Source organism: Archocentrus centrarchus, chromosome 13 (assembly GCF_007364275.1).
Source record: "Archocentrus centrarchus isolate MPI-CPG fArcCen1 chromosome 13, fArcCen1, whole genome shotgun sequence".
Taxonomy (NCBI): domain Eukaryota; kingdom Metazoa; phylum Chordata; class Actinopteri; order Cichliformes; family Cichlidae; genus Archocentrus; species Archocentrus centrarchus.
In genome coordinates, this window is record NC_044358.1 from 11,479,643 (window position 1) to 11,499,795 (window position 20,153).

The following is a 20,153-nucleotide window of genomic DNA, read 5'->3' on the forward strand; positions in this document are numbered from 1 at the left end:
ATATCCAAGCAGGAGTCTGCAGCAGGCTGGCCAGGCTAATGGCCTCACATCGCACTCCTTCAACAGTGTGATTAAAATCAGATCAGGCATCAGGATTTCTCAGGAGTATTATCCCCACCTTATTGGCTCCTTATTTAGTAGCAGTGATGTGCACTGAGAGGAGCAGCCCGGTCTTTTTAATGCGCTGCATGGAAAATATGAAAATGGCTCTTGGTTTTCCTCCAGTCTCTGAAATTACACATTTCACAAGTACAAACAGGCATTTTATATACACACATGCACACAGCCTTCATATGCATCACGCACACACAGATGATCAGTTGTCATGGCAGCGGGGACCTCAGAGCCAACTCTAGCTGAGACTTCCTCCCCTCTGTCTGCAACACTCAGCAGAGGTGACATTCAGCCGGAACCGAGAGAGCTGAGAGCCGTGGCGAAGGGCCCGTCATGGTGATTTATGTACCCACCGTACCACTCGAGCATTTTCTGCTGCTGCTGCTGCTGCACGTGTCGGCCGTGTGTCGCGATAAATCTGCAGAAACGCAATAAAGGCGCACGTTGTTTTCTTATTTAATCAGGCAGCCCGGGAGGACATAACGATGTACAATAAATGAGTTCCACATCGGCACCCTCGCTCAGTCGCTGCTTTTTTTAATTGGTTATGGATTGGAACATATGTGAACCTCCTCTCTTTATTGCTCGTCATTAACGCTTTCCATTCATTCATCTTTATTACCGGATCCTCGCCCTTCCTTTTTGACCTTGTTTGTTAGCCACCTTCTCTGCTTCATTTTTCCCTTCCTGTTTTTCCAGGATGATCTAATCGAGTCCAGCAGTGATGAAGATGAAGCCGGCCTGCCGGACGAGAAGAAATCGGTGCTCGACGTGGAAGATCTGGGCAACATTATGAACAGCGTTAAGAAAGCAAAGGTCAGGCTTTCTCTGGCAACATGTTAGCAGCGCTTTTTGAAGTGCATATGCTCTTTTTGTCACACAGTGCCCACAGAAAGCCTTATAACCAAGCAGAGATGTAAATATGAGCTGTATATACAGTACTTAGCAGTTTGCCTCACAGACCTGCACTTCGGTGATTCTTGAGTCATTTCAAACTGTCACAGCAGTGTCATCATCCAGCAGCTCTATTCCCGGCATTTCCGTTTCAAGGTCTGCAAGCAGGCCTCGCTGTGGCATTAAGCTCCCACCACCTTCATCCACTGTGAGTGCTCAGCACAAAGATAAAAGTGGTGTCATTAAAGGAGAAATGGCAGATGGTTTGATAGACACCAGACCCCGACAGACGAGGAGTGGAGGCTTGCGTAATAGTTAGGACGCCCACTCCACAGACTTGTGAGAGATGAGTGACTCAAGAAAAGCAAGGAGAAATGAAAAGGAAGAGACATTATCGCTCTGCTATTATCAGCTGTCATATAAGGATCTTATGGCAGCATGATATACGACAGCTTATATAAGGCGGACAAATGAGAGTCCTGTAACGTACCTCTATGAGTGATCGGGGGGGCCTTTGTAATCTAAGAACAATGGCAAATATGAATATAGATGAAATATTTGTCAGTAAAACTCCTGTCCGCCCTCTGTGGCACAAATGAGCCTTCTTTGGCTTCTGTCTGCATATTAGGAAATAAGACGACATCTTCACTGTCAGTGGGCGATCTGCTGTTAAATCGGATTTGCACTGGCTAAAGATGATGTCATCAAGAGGTGAAAGATTAAATAATTGTTTATTTATAATGATTTCTGTGTTTCCTTTTCACAAAAGGGAATCAAAAGCAACAGAAAAACAGGAGTGCTGGTGCTACATTCACTTAGCAAGCAAAACATCCCTGTTTGGTTCGGGGGGGGGGGGGGGCACACACATCACGAAGAGCATCCAGTGTAAAAACTCCAAATAAAAAACACTGACGAGTCAAACCTGCAGAGCGACCCGCTGTAGTCAGGGTGCTGCTTTTTTATTTAAACACATTGATGATGGTGGTAGTTGGGACAGTTGGATGGAACAGGAAGCTCCACCTAACCAATCATATCCCTTCTACACATCCCCCTGTCTAACTTAGGGTCACACAGGGGCTGGGTCAGTTGAGGTAGGAGCAAGTTGCTGCGGTGGATTTCAGACCGTCCCGGGCTCGTCTCCTCTTGTGTGGCATTAATATTAGAGTGTGGGCACTCTGGGGGGGTCAGGACAGGACACTTTGTAAGCACAACACAAATGTGTTTATGCACCACAGCTGGGAAGTTAAGGAGACATCAGTTTATGGCTTGAGCAGCCTGGGTAGATCAGCACGCTTCAGTTATGTCTTCCACAGTGGGAAGAGTCAGGCTTCGTTTTCAAAAATTCACGACGCTTTTTTCATGCAGTTTTTATGAGGAAGGCTTGGCTTCCTGTTGGCATTCTTTTCCCCGACGACATTCCCAGATACTTTAAGGTTGGGAATTCCTAATGTTTATTCCTAACCTGTCGTGTAAGATTAAACAGATGACAGTTTGTTGCTTTTGCATCATTTGATCACACACGGTTTAATGTAATTAGTTTGAATATTAATATTGTCACAAGGTGGCAGGTATTTATCCAAGTGTGACCAATCAGATGGAGTCTGTTACAGTCGGCTGAGGTCGACATTTAAATCCTGATTTCAGAGTTTCTGATCGGACTGCAGTTTTTTTATACTCCATACTCCTGCATGTACTCCAAACTGGGAGAATATTCCATATTTATGTGAAAGTGTTGACCAGCACGTTCGTGGTGTCACCAGGTGGGCTTGTTTGTTATGCGTTGTGCTGTTAAAGGTGTCTCAGCTCTGTGATCACCTCCAGTTTGTCCAGACGAGGACCGATGAACATGGAAACTGACACTTTCCAGCTTTACGGAAGTCTGCGCTCCCTGATGTTAAGACACCAGTAATGGGTTAGAGAGGATTCAGTGCTCTCTAACCATTACAATGAAATAAACATCAGGCTGTAGTTCATTTTTAGTTTATAATTATGGTGTAGTGTCAGCAGCTGAATAATTTACTCATGAATCACCTCTTACTTGGATAAGTAGGCTACCTCATCCAACCTTTTCTTTCTTTTTTTTGCCATTAAGCTGGTCTGTTGGTGGAGCACAAATGACCCCCAGAGGCATCAGCGGGTGTTTGAATATGTGCACACGATGGATACAAAGTGTTTAAAGACATCAAAGCTTTCTTTAAACTAATAAAACGGTGCGTGATGAGCTGAGCGTGCTCCGAGCAGTAAGGATACATTTGCATCCACCAACCAATAAAAATCTGAAGGATTTTCTGTATCGATGTTCGATTGGCTCATCGCCCAGATGGACTCAGGATGACTTGATCACTGCTAAACATTTTAATCAATACACGTCTTTGTTTTTCTTCAGTGATGGACGGGCTGTGATTGGCTTTGACCTTAATCTATATCAGTCTTTGGCTGTAGTTCCACTTTTATTCCAGCGAGTGTCAGTTAGATTCATTTGCATTGTTGCCTAAATTGATTTTGTACAATTGTTTGTATCATTGGCATCTAAACTTTGTCATAAGCGGGTTGGCCTCTGTTTCTGCCAGAGTGGTCGATTTCACGGTGTGGGCCTGCTGCCAGAAAGGAGTTGGTGTAAAACGGGTCATTAACCTGAGCTGGCACACAGCAGTTTTGGCTCAGGAGTGATGTTTTCAGCTTTGTGTCCGGAGGGAAAAGGCACACAGGAGATACCACAATAACTACTAACGAGGTCTACTGTATAATTTCAGAAGCGATGATTGGCAGAGATTAAAATGTCCAGATTCTGTTGAGGACTGGATTGACCTTTTCCACCTCTCGTCTGCCTGATCAGTTAAAGCGATCGGGCACTTTACATCCTGATAGCACCAGTTTTTAACCAGTTAAACAGGAGAGTTTTGATACATATGCAAACTTTTAAACCAAAAAAAATCATATTTTTTTGTTAGTGTTCTGACATGTTAGAAATGACGAATATATACTGTTGCATCTGCATATCTATTACAATATGTCTGCAGTTGTGTTTTGGAGCCAGAGCAAGCATTGGTAACAGCTTTTCTTATTATTATATTAAAACATTTGGATCATGAGGTCAGACTTTAAAATATGTCATTCGTTTTTGTCGTCTTCTTTCTTGCTTTCCACGTTTTCGTGCTCTTTTTGCCTCCTGTACCTTTACGCTTTTCCCTCGATCACGTGTTACTTAATCAGTGCGTTACTGTTGCACCGTTCACCTGCATCAGCACCGTGTTGTGTCACGGTTCCCGTGCCCAGCACAACGCTGTGAGATGCCCCATTTCTGTTAGCCCAGACCGGCCCGAGCGTGACTCGGTGTCTGTGAGGCTGAAAGCCGACCAGTGGGGCTCAGAGACTGTGGCGGGATAAATTTCCAAGGCTGCATGCGAACACCACAGGGACAGATTGTCTCACCGTTGGCTGCATGTTGTGAATGCTGTCAGAATTGTACATGTCACAGATGCATTAAGTGCAGGTGGACATTTGGGCTGGCTAAGTGGCAAACTCGTCTTATCCCGTTTTCAGTGTTCAATTTCAGGCTGCACAGTTTAGATGTTGGTGAACTTCACCCAGGGATTGAGCCACAGGGCGCTGATGCTCTGAGTGGCTTTAAAGTCAAACCAGCATCCCACATAACTTGCAGAAATATAAATGAAGTTTAAAAATATTATCAAACGTTCCTTTTCCTTCTTGTGTAAGAAAGTATGCTGACAGAGGAGAGTGGTGGCTTCCTTGTTCACAACATTTACTGTCAAAAACGGAGCTCTAGGCGACCACTGCTGCTGTCAGGTGTGACAAACCTTCACTGTAGGCGGGGCTATGATTGTTCAGGAAATGCACAGAGCTCACAGTGATAGATGCTACAAAGCTTGTATTCTTTCAGTTTTAAAGAGAAAGTAGGCCACGTAATACACATGACTCTGAACACCTGAGGACTTCTAGGATGCCATAACAGGTTAGCAGCTGCTCAATTAATGGCAAGAATTCTATTCAGAATAATTTTGGTCAATATTGAGGCATTAAACCAGTTACTCCCAGACTTTGGAAAAGTGGTGGATTTAACTGGTCTTTTTAACAGAGGATTTCCTTTAATTGTAGTTTAACTGAAAATAAAAAAGGAATTTGTGTGAATTTGGCTTTTAGGGAGCGAAAAAAGTGAAAAATAGGGGAGCTGAAAGACAGATGAGACAATTCACAGCTATTATTTAAGCTTGATTGTTGTGTTTCAGTAACTGTTAGAAGCCAAAGTTGTAACCAGTTAACAGCCATAAATGAAGTGCAGTTTTACAGCTGAGTGTTACAGGTGTGTTTTTCGTCATGTCAGATATTTATTTTCATAACCTCTTAATTTCTCATCCCACACCCAAATACATTTGTTAGGACTATATCGGTGTTAATCTGAACATCTGACTAGTTTTAGTTTTAGTCGACGAATTATTGTAAGAATATAGTCGACTAAATCTACAGTCGATTTAGTCGACTAAAATATAAAGGGTGTAAAATGTAAATGCTTTTTCTTCAGTTCCCTTGAATTAGTCATTATACACACTTACACAAAATTAAACATTTATTTAAAGTTATGGAATATTATTAATAATATTAACATTAGCGTTTCACCTGCTTCCCACACACCTGATCATTAACACCACCTTACTGAGATAATCCGAGCGTTTTACAGCAGGACGCTCTGAAAGGTACAGGGCAGTGTTCAGGACTAAGATTATAAAGGCTAATCCACCGCGGTGTGGAGATTTTCTCTAAACACAAACTGGGAAAAACACTTTACCCTGCATGACATTAAAATCTGACCTTTGCATGGAGATCTGGGTGACTGGTTTGCAGATGTCCTTTAAGATTTGTCGTGTTTTTACCCGAGATAGTCGCCCCACATGGTTTACACATCGTTTTGTTTGTCACAGCATCAAAGGACAAATGTGTCCATAATCGGCTCTTCTCTTTCTCCCTGCTGACAGGTTACATCACTTAGTTCTATTGGAAGGAACGACCAATCACAGGCTAGTTTGGTCTTCCCGGGTTTAGAGCAAATTTGTGCAACTGTGCGTTTGATTGGATGTTTTCATAACTTGTCCCGCCCTGTCACAAAATTAAATAAGTTGTGATTGGATTTCGTCCCTGCCAAGCATTTTTGTCTTGTTTTCATTCGTTGACAAAAGTGTCAATTAATTTCATCATCATTTTTATGCTTTTAGGTAGTTTTTAATTTAGTTATCGTCTCGTCATGAAAAAAGGGTCATTGACGGAAATATTTCATCAATGAAATTAATGCTGGACTATATTAAAACATGACACCAGCAACATTCTCCCAGACTGCAGGCTTAGTTAGTCTGTGTGACTGTAACATGTTGGGGCAGCTGCCTGGCTGGGAGGCACGCTGGGGGCTGCTGAGCCCTCGAGCCAGATGGGCCTGAAGAGAGTGGGACGGTAAAATGTTACAGTCCCTAAATCTATGGCTCAAAGGAACCCAACATACAAGATGCTGCAATGCTGCTGCTGCTTTTTATTAGTGAAATATAATTACATACTAAGATTGGACATAAATAAGAGAGATGGGAGCCTGACAAAAACAAACAAAAGAGGAAGGAGACCATGAATCAACCACACAACGGGCTGTCAGATTCAGGCTTCTCCCCAAAACTAATATTAGTAAACTAGACTAATAGAACCAAAACTGAAATCAGGGCTGCCAGCAACTCCCAGCCCAACTAATAATTAATAGACAACTGAGGAATAACACCAGTGCTGATGGAGGGGAGGGAGAGAACAGACCTGCCAACCATGCTCTGCTTCTCAGGCCCCAAATGAGTGCAGATGAGCCTTCAGGGATGAATCAGAGAGCACGAAGGATGATAGAAAAACAACAGCAGGATGATCCATGTGCCGGCGCACCAAAGCACACGGAAGAGTCAGCATTTAAAATTGCAATTGAACAACATTTTTCAGCCCTGATGATGTTTTACTATGAATTCATGAGAGGTGAGAATTTGCCTGCGGTAATCAGACGTTTCCCACTGTACTCCATCTCCTCAGCAGCAGACAGACACATTTAGAGTCTAGCTGGTGCAAATTTTCATTTATTTCACCTCCTCATGAATTTAAGGGTTTACTAATTAACCAAGAAATCTGTCATTGCAGGATCAAAGTTTTTACAAATTACCCTTTCAAGTATGAGAGGGTGCATGTGCTCAGAGCCGACTGACCTCACAGATACGATAGAAAAAACTGAAGTGGCCATTATAAGAAACGCATTGATGTGCAGTGATGGTGTACACAGTGTACACTCTACTTTAAAACAAGTATTTTTCACACAGTTCAACAAGGGTTAGTGTCATACAGTGAGCTACTGTCTCAGTGCTCCGAGAAGACAAGCATGTGAACATTTATCAGCATTTGCTGACACGGTATCAGCACCTAAAGGGCCCTGGTGTGCTGACAAGGTGACATATAGATCCCTATAGACAAACTGAAGCAGTGGAAGAGGTGCAGTAATTGGGAGAAGCTGTCATTTAGCATGGTTAATGTTAAAGGCTGGTCATCCATCACTGCTTTCTGAACAGTAATACCTGTTCCTCTGCCACAGGCAAAGTTTTCTAGCAGGATTTAATCCATCTTCTGTTGTATTTGTGCACAGCATATCTCTCAGATATTTAGCATTACATACAAATTCTCTGCACTGCAGTACAACACAGTCCTTGTGTGAAATAAGGTGTTGGTCTTTTAAACAAATGGCATGCAGCAGCTTTAACAACAAATAACAGCTGTTGTGAAGTGGGGACCTGGTTACACTGTAACATGTGATCAAAGGGTTTCTGTGGGGTAGTAAAAGGTAGTAAAAGGTAACAAACCAAATTTGACTTGGTAGTAAATTTTTCATCACCCCTTCAATATATTTTGACTTTTCCATTGATGCAGACTTTTTGTTTTAAGTTCATTTAACTATAAAATCTGTATAGAAATATAACCACTCAGCAGAACCTGAGCTGACATTGATAGACTCGATTGGTTCCGCTGTCCGATCTGCTGTGCACATGCGTGGAGTCATTTTGCACCTCGTCATGGGAAAATGTAAGTTTTCACAACTTTGGCTCGATGACCTGGCATTCAAAGACTGTCTTAAGCCGGTCACGGGGAATGATCGAGAGGCGTTTGTACAGTGTGCAGAAAAAAATATAAATTTGACCTGGAACGGTGTGACGGCGATCAAATCAAACCGTTCACCAGCAGCGGATTCGTGTGCGCGGGGAGCAGATCCCTATTTTGTTTTTTGGTGCTACACAAAGCACTGAAACTGCAACCTCAAGGTCAGCTACGAGCACAAGTCTCACTGTCACACCTCAGCAGCAAACCAGTATTCCAGTATTCTACTGGAAAATATTCTATTGGAAAATAAATCATCGGCTTGAATTTCATTGCATTTTGTTTATATTCTTATAAAAACAAATTTCCTGAGTCTTCTTGAAATGTGTTTGGAATATTAATGTGTATGAGGTCTTAGTCAAGGCAAAGTCACAGTTACACCTTCAGGTAAGTGAGATAAAGTTCTGTCTTCGGTGAGAGATGGGCGATCATCTTACATGGCTTAGTGCTGTGAATCCACCGCCACCCCAAAAAAGGTAGAATATTGAAATAAAAATATTGTAGAGGTAGTAAAAGGTAGTAAAGTTAACTCTAGGATTCCTGTATAAACCCTCAATAAACTCTGCTGCAGATATTCTCTGAAATAGAGTTGCCACAGATTTCTAATAACCAACAAGAGGTCCAGCTGTATAGCAGTTGGCCCTCGCTCCGTTTATCTGTGATCTCAGAAAGCACTTTATGGTTTCAGCTGCAAATTTTAGATCATATTAAATATGTCTTCACAACTGGACCTGCGGCTGTGTCCATCATTTATATACAGTCTGTGGTAATATTTAAATTACATTTTGTCTCCCTTCTGTTGGTAGAGCCTCAGAAATATCTTAACGATGTTGGATCTAACTGACTCAACTGGACTTGTGAGGCAGGAAAGTCAGCTGATGGCCATTTGAAGCAGCCAAAGGCTCAGCTGAGCACCAGCGGATCTAAAAGAAGCTCTTATTGATTTCCACAGAGCAGGGAGGGCTGTGAAATGGTGCCAAAGTATTTCTCAGTTTCTACATGTGTACTGCATACACATGTCTTGTAGTAACAGGTGAAATGAATATGTTGAAGAGGAGATTGTGCGACGTTGCATTTGTAACATCTCTTTTATAAGCATGTAATTGATTCCCTGATATATTTATTCTGCTCGTCAGAGCTAAAAGAAATGGAAACTGGATCTACATGATCGTGTTTTTATGTTGTCCTTTTTCTCAGTATTCTGTTCTTCACACACAGAACAGATAAAGAAAAATACACTTTCAGATACATCATTTAATTACGTCTTTTCTCTGACTCTGCTGATGATATCTCATCTATGGCATTGTGTACTGTAATGTACTGTGGATGATGAGATTCAGTCTTCACAGTTTTCCATTGATGAACATTATCATCCACAATCTGTAGATGCATTTTTTTTTTTTTTTTCTGAACCTCTGCCCATCTTTACTTCTGAGAAACTCTGCCGCACAAAGAAGCTCTTTTATTCCCAATTATTAACCTAATTAGTTGCAAAATGTTCCTCCAGCTGTTTCTTCTTATTCCCACTTACTTTTCCAGCCTTTTGTTGCCCCAGTCACATTTTTATTAGCTAATATTTTTCATAAACTAGTAAAATATCTCAGTTTGAATGTTTAATATGTTTTCTGTCCTCTGCTGTGAATAAAATATGGGCTTATGAGATTTGTGAACCATTGAATTCTGTTTTTATTTTTACACAGCGTCACATCATTTCCCTAATCTTCCTAAAGGGATTAATAAAGTTTTTTATCCAATCTAATCTAATCTAATCACAACCCAATTTAAATATGTATGTTTGTATGTTTTTCTGGCTGTAAACCATAAGAGACTGAAAGTTTTGTTTCTGCTTCAGAGCAAAGATGAGGGTCAAAGAGACGGCCGGATGGTGAAGCTCTCCAAATTAAACGGAGTGCAGAAGATTGAAGATGAAGGGGAAGGAAGAGAGATGATCACCCCTGCCCTAAGAGAAGCACTCACAAAGCAAGGTGAGGGAAGAGGACTCAGAAACAAAGCTGAAGATTAGAGAGCTCACAAAAGCAAATTAGCAACCAAAATAGTAACTAGCACTGGCAGCTAACCGAGACTGTCAGTGGTAGTCATAGTTTTGATTCTTGAAGCTATATTTGTAAAATTATGCATCCCTTTCTAAAGGGGCATCTGGGGGTGTCACTTGTGACTGTGACTAATATATTCATGTTATCTAACTGCATTGCTTTGCATTATAAACCAAAAAGCTCTCATTACAGACCAAGTCCACCAGCTGCTGTCAGCATATGATTAACCTTAATCTTTCCACAGAGGGCAGCAAAGTTTCTGCTCACTTTAAACATGAATTGTTAGTTCTGAAAGGGATTTGCTTAACAATTCAACGTAACTCACGTGCCAAACAGCGTAATTCTGCAGTTCATTAAGTATTCAGTGGCTTTCAGGGCTTCTTCCTCTGGCACACTGTGCAGAAAGAAGAAATTAGTCATTCTTGCTCATGGGCTGCTGTTTAAAGGTACAACATGGAAACTGGAAAGCTGGAAAACGGGACGTTATGATGTTGCAGCGCTTTACTGAGTCTGCTGTATTGGTTCAAATTCAACACTCACCAGTTTCAGACAGTAATTTGCATTTAAGGACAAAAGATTAACTCATTAAGACACTTGTATGATAATCTGAGTGTACGGCCAGTATCCCTTTCAGACAAGTATATTTTAACATTTGTGGTGTTCAGGTTTAAAATGAATATTACAAATACTCACTCCCCTGTTTGAAAGGTCTGTGTGAAGCATAACAGCCATTTATATTGTTACTAATTTTTCCACAGTGCACCATGTGCTTATTCTTTTACTCATTAGGTCTGGGTTTTACTATTCTACTCTTCTACTATCCCACTATTAAAGCCCCGGCCACGGTCATTTTCAGCCAGTACCCCCCACAGTTAGCTTACACAACACTCTATAAATAGCACTTCAGCTCATTTGACCAAATGTTGACCTATTTCATGGTGTTTATGTTGGCAACAGTTGGTCCCGGAGGGCACTTTGTTTTATTTAGAAGGAAGGATGAAAGTTTTGGCATTGTCTTAATGGTTTTCAGTCCTGGAAGTGTGTGTTTCCTCTATAGTCTTTTGTGGCCATGGGTTGGATGCCAGCGTCACACACTGCTCTTGTGCATTGTCCAAGAAAGTTTTAGCACAGTGCTGCAGACTCTACAGAATAGTTTTCCATCAGCGAGGTTCAGGAGACGGCAGCTTTCAAATGTATCTGTTTCAACAAAATACCAGTGAGGTCCTGCAGACACGGGGCCGTCCTGCCCCTGCTCATTTCATTTCAGCAGCTAAGGGTGGAAGACAGTCTCACATAAGTGTGAACGGTTTTTATAATTTTCACATTTTTAATGTTTGGATGTTTTCGTAAATAATAACAAGACTTAATAATTCTACAGTCAGCTTAATTTCTGTGCAGCAGCATGCTGCCTGTGAGCTCCTTTGATGGTTAGCATTGTGGCAGATTTAAACTTTACTCCACTGAGTGTCTGAGTGGATGTAAGACAGGAGTGTTGAGAATTTACTGAGAATAATACATATTATATTTTAGAAGTGTACACATTAAATGAACACATTTAAATTATAATGTTGATTAATGTCAACATTTCCCAGCAAAACTTTTGGTCAGTTTATCTTTGACTCGAGTGCTGATGAGCGCTTTATATTATGATAATTCAGAATTTGGTTTGGTGCGTTTGGTGCAGGAAGAAACGTTAAAAACGGGATCTTTTTAAACACAGACCTGTGTGTATTTCTATGTTTTTGAAGGCCCCCCCCCCCCCCCAAAAAAAAAAAAATAAAAAACCAGCTGATAGCAAGTTTTTACATTTGAGAGAGAATTCCCCTTTAATAGCCCACCTGACAAATGACGTGTTTTCTCCCTATAAGCGATAAAGCTTTTACAAAAAAATGAAACTACATAAAATGAAAGTTATTTTAGTTCAACATTTTTTTTTTTTTTTAAAACTTTGAAAATTATGGGCATGGACCTGTGTGTAAGGACAGTGTGGTGTTTGTGAGATGGACAACTTTGAAATCAGCTGTGTTATTTTATGTGTTATTTGGAGGCGGGTTGTGGGAGGGCGTGGCCTCTACAGGTATTTTCAGGTGTAAAAATAAGTTATTCCATGTCAGCAGGGTGTTGTTTCAAATGGGGGGAAAAACTAGCAACCATTTTTTTTTTTATCTGAGACCAAATGAAATTGTGTTTGTGTTTTGTTTTTTTTCCTGATCAGGGCCAAGTTGTTTCATTGAAGTGTAAAATGAAAAATGTGCATTTTATTCATTCAGCTTTCTCTACAAATATACCCACGAGCAGCCTTGATGAATAACGTTTTGACTAATCTAGCATCAAGCCTGAGATCCGTGGGAGCCGTTAGAGCGCAAACGCAGCCCGGTACAAATATCCTGCTGTGTTTTTGTATTTTTGATATTTCATGAAGGGTTTAATAGCAGCTAAAACACATGTAAGCTTCTAAAATGAGGTTAAAAAAAAAAAAAAACTTGCTGCCTACATTCTTTGTGTGCCTTTTGTGCTGCTGCACTCACTAGAAAGCTGTTTTAGATGATTTAGAAAAGGAAAGACAGCGTTTGTTCCTTCTTGTTAATCTGTTGCATTATTTATTTATTTTTCTGGTATTTCTTGAACTCGAGTCATAAGGATAAAACGATTCTCTTTGACAGATATTATGGAGCAAGATTTTTTTCTTTTAAAGAGTGAGAAAAAGAAGACTGGACTGATCCACAGTTGGCTGTTCGTAGTGGTGTCAGAAGGGATGGAGAGGCTCGCTTGTGAAGAAAGTGTTTCAGGAGCACTTCCCTCACAGGCTGAAATCTGAAACGTTCTCCCCTCTCTGCCGCTGACATTGGCCGCCCTGGAGCAGCCGGTAGCAGAGGACTGTGAAAGAATAGGACTGTGAATGTTAAAAGGCTTTACTGAAGTGAAGCTATTAGAAAATGTGTTGTCCATCTTGCTGCCGGGCTGAATTTGGCCTGTGCAGCTCTGCATTATGAAGTGTTGTACTGATTGGAGGTCCTATTCTTAGCACATGCTGTTTTGTTTCCTGTTTGTAAGGATATAAACTGATTGGAAGTCACTCAGGAGTGAAGCTCTGTCGGTGGACTAAGGTAATGAAATCAACCCTTTTAAATAAACCCTTAAATTGGTTTCCTTAAATTTTATTTTATATTACAGCCATTTGACAAACTGGACGCATGAAGTGCAATGAATTTCTCTCTTTCAGTCTATGTTACGGGGAAGAGGAGGGTGTTACAAGCACACTTTCTATGGTATTGAGTCCCACCGGTGCATGGAGACCACCCCCAGCCTCGCATGTGCTAACAAGTGCGTCTTCTGCTGGAGGTACGTGCCGCCAAGCTCAGGGTCAAAATTATTTTGTTATTATGATCCTTCTCAGCTCCCCCTCTTTTAGTCTGCTAGTCATCATTAAGAGAGCCAAATAAAAGTTAATTGATCTTTCATCCTCATCAATATTAATACCCTACTGGAATAGACTCCTTGTTTATGCTGTGATTTATTGAAGATACTCTTCTGGGTACAAACGTTATGCTTCCCATCTCTTAAATTGTCCACTGCTACACAAACCTCCAGGTACCGTGGCTTTTTTTTTTTTTTGTGTGTGTTATATACTGATTTGAAATACAGATCATGTTATGGATACTGCGGTTACGTCACCTAAAACTTTAACGAGGTTTAGCTTGTTCTGTGCAAAAGTGCGGTCGATGGTTACTCGAATAAAAGTACAGTTTAACCACCCGATCTTATTGCATGTTCTAAACCAAGCCTGTTCACGTCAGTGCTCAGGAACAGTCACTTCGGGTGGTCTTGCTGTTGCAAAGAAGTTCATGTTTTATGTGCAGAAGGATAATGACCTGCATGGCTGCAGGCCTGGATGCGGACACTGATTCATCGTGACGTTGGTGAGAGATCGGGCCTTTTACTCCCCTCCAGTTGCATTTGAAAAGGCGACCGTGTTGAGCGCTGAAAGGTCGCTGTCAGAATGTGCTGTGGTGAACTGCTGCCCTGTCACCACAGATATGCCCGTCTCTCTTACTGCAGCTATGTGTGATGACAGGAAGGAAGCAGTTTCAGGGCACAGCTGCTTCGTTCCTGCTGCCCCCTCCATCCACCTCTCCGTGGCAACAGGTGGAGTAAGATTTTCATGGACGTCGTCAGTAGATGTCACGCTATCGGACAGGAAACTGTGATGCCCCAGGATTTGGTATTGCACATAGACGTCACACTTGGATAGTTAGAAGGTGTTATTAACACCCAAAGGAAGAACACTTTTTTACAGTAGGACGCATCCTTTCATTTAATATGTTTTTATAGGGTGAGAATACACACACCCACATAATTCACTTCCAGTCTGTGAATAAATAACTTCAGTCTCAGCGTTTGGCACCTCGTTGAATGCTCTGCTGATTCTAGTGAAATATGTTTTTAACTCTTTAAGTGTGATTTGTGTTAAACAAACCCAGTCTAAAGGTCCACGGCTGTCTGAATCACAGTGTTACAGTGGAGTAATACCACTGGTGAAGTGTAATGTCCTTGGTTTGTGTCAAAGCTGGTTTGGGCCATTTATTCCATTTGTAGCCAGGACCAGTGTTAGCTTTGCTTCTCGTGCTCTGTCTCCAAAGAAGGTGAGTAACAGCAGCTCCGAGGCTTCAGCGGCTGTTTTAGCTGCTCCTTCGTTAATACTTAGTTTGCTGTGCTGCCATGTTTGTTTGATGCTTGCTGAAGCAGTTACAGCATGTCTGCTGTTAGTGCCCGTCCATTCATGTCTGTCCTGCTCCAACAGGCATCACACCAACCCTGTGGGCACCGAGTGGCGCTGGAAACTGGACCCTGCTGAGAAAATCCTGCAGGATGCCCTGGAAAAGCACCAGAACATGATTCGACAGTTCAGAGGTCAGAGTTCGAGCGGGTCACACCTGCAAACACGATCTCTGGTTTTTATCTCTGTGTTTATCGTCAGCTGTGGATTTTCTAAATGTCTGTCTGTCCACCTGTTGTGGTTTAAAGTGTTCATCAAACTATTTTTGTCCTTCGATAAATGAACAGAAAGTATGCAGGAAACAAAAAAAACAGCTGTTTTTCACACTTTTTCTCCTTAATGTCTTCAGTTTACAGCTTATGAATTCTTTTAAACGTAATGAAGCAAAGTTAAGATGGAAATGCTGATGATCTGTCTGGCTGATGAGCTGTTTCCTCACACTCTTGCTTTCCTCAACCATAAATCACTTCTCATCCTGCACACACACACACACACAGTGCCCACACACTCTGATTTCCCCATCTACACATGCCCTGAGGTTTCACTCGCTGTATTTTCTCAAAACTTATCGACATTTGGGTTCTATGGAGTGCTAACTAAATTGAAATTATGTAAGTTTGTAACAGTTGGAAATCAAAGAATCAGACCTACTTGTACCCACATTTTCTGGGCTCCACTTCTAAGTATCAGTCCTGGTATTTGGGACTCTTTCTCTGGCAGCTGCCAGCTTTGGCTGAGAGTGGCTGGTCGGCCGCTCAGAGCTCAGTCCAAACACAGTTTAGTGGTCCTGTGTTTGCACTGAGCAGATTCTCTTTAAGAGGTTTCGAGAAATGTTGTCAAAACATTGCAGTGACACATTTCTCAGACATTAACCAAAGCAAAGCAATTAAAATTAGAAATGTTTTGTTCCCCGTGTGGATTTAAGGGTAGTCAGTTAGTACACCGTGCTTATATGCTGCTCAGTTCTTAGCTGTAAATGTAAGAATATTTGTATTGTCAGTGTTAAACAGTCATTCAGTGCACAAAATGCAGTGAAAAGGCCGAGCAGAGAGCGAATGTGTTCAGGTTCGTGAGCCAGCAGTCAGAAGCGTTTTATTTAAAAAGGAGCAAATTCTTGCAGTTGAGAAGCTGCAATGTATGATTTTTTTTTTTAATCATGTTTTTACTGGATGAATTGTGAATAATTAATAGTCAATATTGGTTAATAATTCATTAGCATGTTGTCAAAGACAGCAGGGTGTTCTCACACTGTGAGTGTCAGCCGTGGTACAGAAATACATTCTTACTCCAACACTGGATGTTACCCTGTCTGTACAGCTTTCAGTTAAAGTCTTTGTCTGTTATTCTCATACACTAGTCAGTAATGACACTGAACACACACCCTTATTATCTAATGTGATACAATTATACATATAATACTGACGGTTCCTTGACATCAAAGACTGCTTGGCCGGCATGTAGGACTCTACCTCCATCCAAGTATCCTCGAGGCCTGATCCCACAGTCCTCTCACCTCAGAGCTGCTGCTGATCCCATTATAAAACACTGCAGGCATTGTACTCAGGAAATGACATAAATACCAAATGTAAAAAGCTTGTGAGCTGTATCTTCTTCAAAGGGCTACTTTATAGCTAATGTGATTCTCAGAGCTGTCTTTTAGGATATATATAACACACGTCATCATAGAAAATATAATCATTTTCTCATGATGTGAGTGTAATAGAACAATAGCCTACAAATGGTTATTATGACTGTGAGCTTTCATATTTCGCTTAGAAGGAAAAAAAAAACCATTTCTGACTAAAGGGATTGGATTATTTTGGCATATCAAACTATAGAAAAGGGACATTTTCAGCTTTGCAATTCTAATTAGAAACATAGTGAAGTAAGGCACAACCTTTTACTGTCATCATCATCTATAATCTTCTTTCCAGTTGCACTGTAAAGCCGCATTATGCAGCATTCAAAGTCTTTTACTGTTGACAGTGATACATTTTACTCTAACACAATGAAGTACCCAGACAGTCCCCTCACAAAACCTTCTGTGTGATTAAGCAGCTTGGTGTCTGCTGCATGATAATAAAAGGTCTCATCAAATAGCGGTTTAATGTCAGGCACAATTTACAATCAAAGCTATTACGTATACTGGAAATCAGCCTGCGAGCTGCTCGTTAAGTTTTCTTTGTCACACTGTATTCTTTGTAAAGACTGTAATGTGGTCTTTATGATAATAAATAATAAAAAAAAATACAGTATTTTTAAGTTGACCGATGTAGTATAGATTAAAAGTTAATTGGTGATTCTAAATTGCCCGTCAGTGTGAATGTGAGTGTGAATGGTTGTCTTTGTGTTGGCCCTGCGACAGGCCGGTGACCTGTCCAGGGTGTACCCCGCCTCTCGCTCTATGACAGCTGGGAGAGCCCCCCCAAAACTGAATTGTAATGGTAATACCATCTTAACTGTCTCTGTGAATTTTAGTCCAGAAATCATTCAGTCTGTGGCTACTTATTAAATTCAGTGAACAATCATTATACTGTCTGTTATAGAGGCTCCTGTCTCACTGGGGTACATCACTGGTATAAATTTCCCAAACAGTATTGAATTAGAGAATTATGTGGTAATATAATGGAGTCTCCCATTGCTACAGTCATACAATGCTGTTCAGTGTCATAACGTTCACTCCAGACATACAGACAGACTCATAAAAACTATTCTCAGCAACAAGAATAACCAGAGGTCCTGTAACAGATGGTACTCCTCCCGAGCCCCAAACCCAGAGCCCAGAGTCCTGTCACCATCATCAAGTCGATCTGGGCTTACACGAAGAGACAAAAGCAACTGAGGCAGCCTAAATCTGCTGAGGAATCTCGGATCTTTCCAGCATCTTGGAAAGAATGTGTCCAGGTGTAGCCGGGCAAGTTAGTATTTAAAAGCAACAAAGACTTTTTTTTCCCTGCTGTCTGCTTTAGTAGGGATACTAGGGACACATCATGGCATTAAATCAACTTTTACTGCCTAAAACTTTTTTATTTATTAATGAGCTTTCAGGCACTTATCCTCTCAGTCACATGCTCCATCCTGGCTTATATTTCTCCTGGGGGGGCAGTTAGCTTTTAAGATCTTTGAAGCTATTGTGTAATCCTTCAAAGTTTAGCTTGGCAACAATTATTTTATGGTTTCGCTATAGAAAATTCGAACTTGGCAATAATGCATAGACATTACTATAGGTTGATAAAGCATATGATCCACCTATTAAATGCTCTCCACAGTGCTCTCAAAGCACCAAATGAGGGAACATCTACTGGCTGAATGTTACAAACATTCTGATTTTTATTTTTTGCAGTTTGTTGATTGTCTGTTAAGCAGCACCCTGAAGGTGGTGGATTAGTAGAACAGTTGGAAATAAAGACGGGCCCGGCTCATCTTCTGCTCATCCTGAACTCTCTCCTTCTTTTATGAGAAACACGTCTCACTCTCTCTCTCTCTCTCTCTCTCTCTCTCTCTGTCTGTCTGTCTCTCTCTGTGTCTGTCTCTCTGTCTCTCTCTGTGTCTGTCTCTCTGTCTCCTCTCTCCTGGTCTCTCTCCTGTCTCTGTCTCTCTGTCTGTCTGTCTCTCTGTCTCTCTCTCTCTGTCTGTCTGTCTCTCTTCTGTGTCTGTCTCTTCTGTCTCTCTCTTCTCTCTCTGTCTCTTGCTCTCTCTCTTCTCTGTCTCTCTGTATGTCTGTCTGTCTCTCTCTGTGTCTGTCTCTCTGGTCTCGCTCTCTCTCTCTGTCTCTGCATGTCTGCTCTCTGTGTCTGTCTCTCTGTCTCTCTCTCTGTCTCTGTCTCTCTCTCTCTTGTCTCTCTCTCTCTCTGTCCTCTCCTCTCTCTCTCTCTCTCTCTCTCTCTGTCTCTCTCGTCTCTCTCTCTCTCTGTCTCTCTGTCTCTCTCTGTCCTCTGTCTCTGTCTCTCTCTCTCTCTGTCTCTGTCTCTCTCTGTCTCCTCTGTCTCTCTCTCTCTTCTCTCCTCTCTCCTCTCTGTCTCTCTCTGTCTCTCTCTCTCTGTCTCTCTCTCTCTTCTTCTCTGCTCTCTCTCTCTTCCTGTCTCTCTCTCTCTGTCTCTCTGTCTCTCTCTGTCTCTCTCTCTCTGTATCTCTCTCTCTCTCTCTCTGTCTCTCTCTGTCTCTCTCGTCTCTCTCTCCTCTCTCTGTCTCGTCTTGTCTCTCGTCTCTCTCTCTCTCTCTCTCTGTCTCTCTCTCTCTGTCTCTCTCTCTCTCTCTCTCTGTCTCTCTCTGTCCTCTCTGTCTCTCTCTCTCTCTCTCTCTGCTCTTCTGTCTCTCTCTCTCTCTCTCTCTGTCTCTCTCTCTCTCGTCTCTGCTCTCTGTCTCTCTCTGTCTCTCTCTCTTCTCTCGCTCTCTTCCTGTCTCTCTCTCTCTCTCTGTCTCTCTGTCTCTCTTCCTGTCTCTCTCTCTCTCTCTCTCTGTCTCCTCTCTCTCTCTCTCTCTGTCTCTCTCTGTCTCTCTCTGTCTCTCTCTCTCTCTGTGTCTGTCTCTCTCTCTCTGTCTCTCTCTGTGTCTGTCTCTCTGTCTCTCTCTGTCTCTGTCTCTCTCTCTCTCTCTCTCTCTCTGTCTCCTCTCTCTCTGCTCTCCTCTGTCTCTCTCTCTCTCTCTCTCTGTCTCTCTCTGTCTCTCTCTGTCTCTCTCTCTCTGTCTCTCTCTCTCTCTCTCTCTGTCTCTCTGTCTCTCTCTCGTGACTCTTTGGCTGTGCATAATTACTGAAGTTGTCATCAGTTCATAACCTGACCTCAGTCTGTTGTTTCCGACAGTACTTTATGTTTAGTCTCATTTAGAGTCATCGGTGGAACTGACTTCAAAACTATCTACTCAAACACTGACCTCTCTCTTGCCAGGTGTCCCTGGAGTAAAGCCTGACCGCTATGAGGAGGGCCTAGCGGTCAAGCACTGCGCCCTCTCCTTGGTGGGCGAGCCAATCATGTACCCTGAAATCAACACCTTCATTCGCCTCCTCCACCGCCATCACATCTCCAGTTTCTTGGTCACCAATGCACAGTTCCCCCAGGAGATCAGGTATAGGCAAAATGGACAAACATCATCTTTGTGTGTTCATCGTTTCATTCTTACTCTCAAATTTAGCAGTGTTTTAT

General features: G+C 41.9%; 1 protein-coding gene across 2 annotated transcripts in view; it reads left to right on the forward strand.

Moving 5' to 3' along the window:
• Positions 1-20,153, forward strand: part of tyw1 (tRNA-yW synthesizing protein 1 homolog (S. cerevisiae)) — a 49,197-nt gene that overhangs the window by 4,902 nt on the left and 24,142 nt on the right. For both annotated transcript variants that reach the window (XM_030745303.1, XM_030745302.1), the window contains exons 7-12: positions 814-930; positions 10,034-10,166; positions 13,290-13,342; positions 13,459-13,577; positions 15,037-15,146; positions 19,899-20,076. In XM_030745303.1, the coding sequence (XP_030601163.1) occupies positions 814-930; positions 10,034-10,166; positions 13,290-13,342; positions 13,459-13,577; positions 15,037-15,146; positions 19,899-20,076 (710 nt within the window). The remainder of the gene's footprint in view (positions 1-813; positions 931-10,033; positions 10,167-13,289; positions 13,343-13,458; positions 13,578-15,036; positions 15,147-19,898; positions 20,077-20,153) is intronic.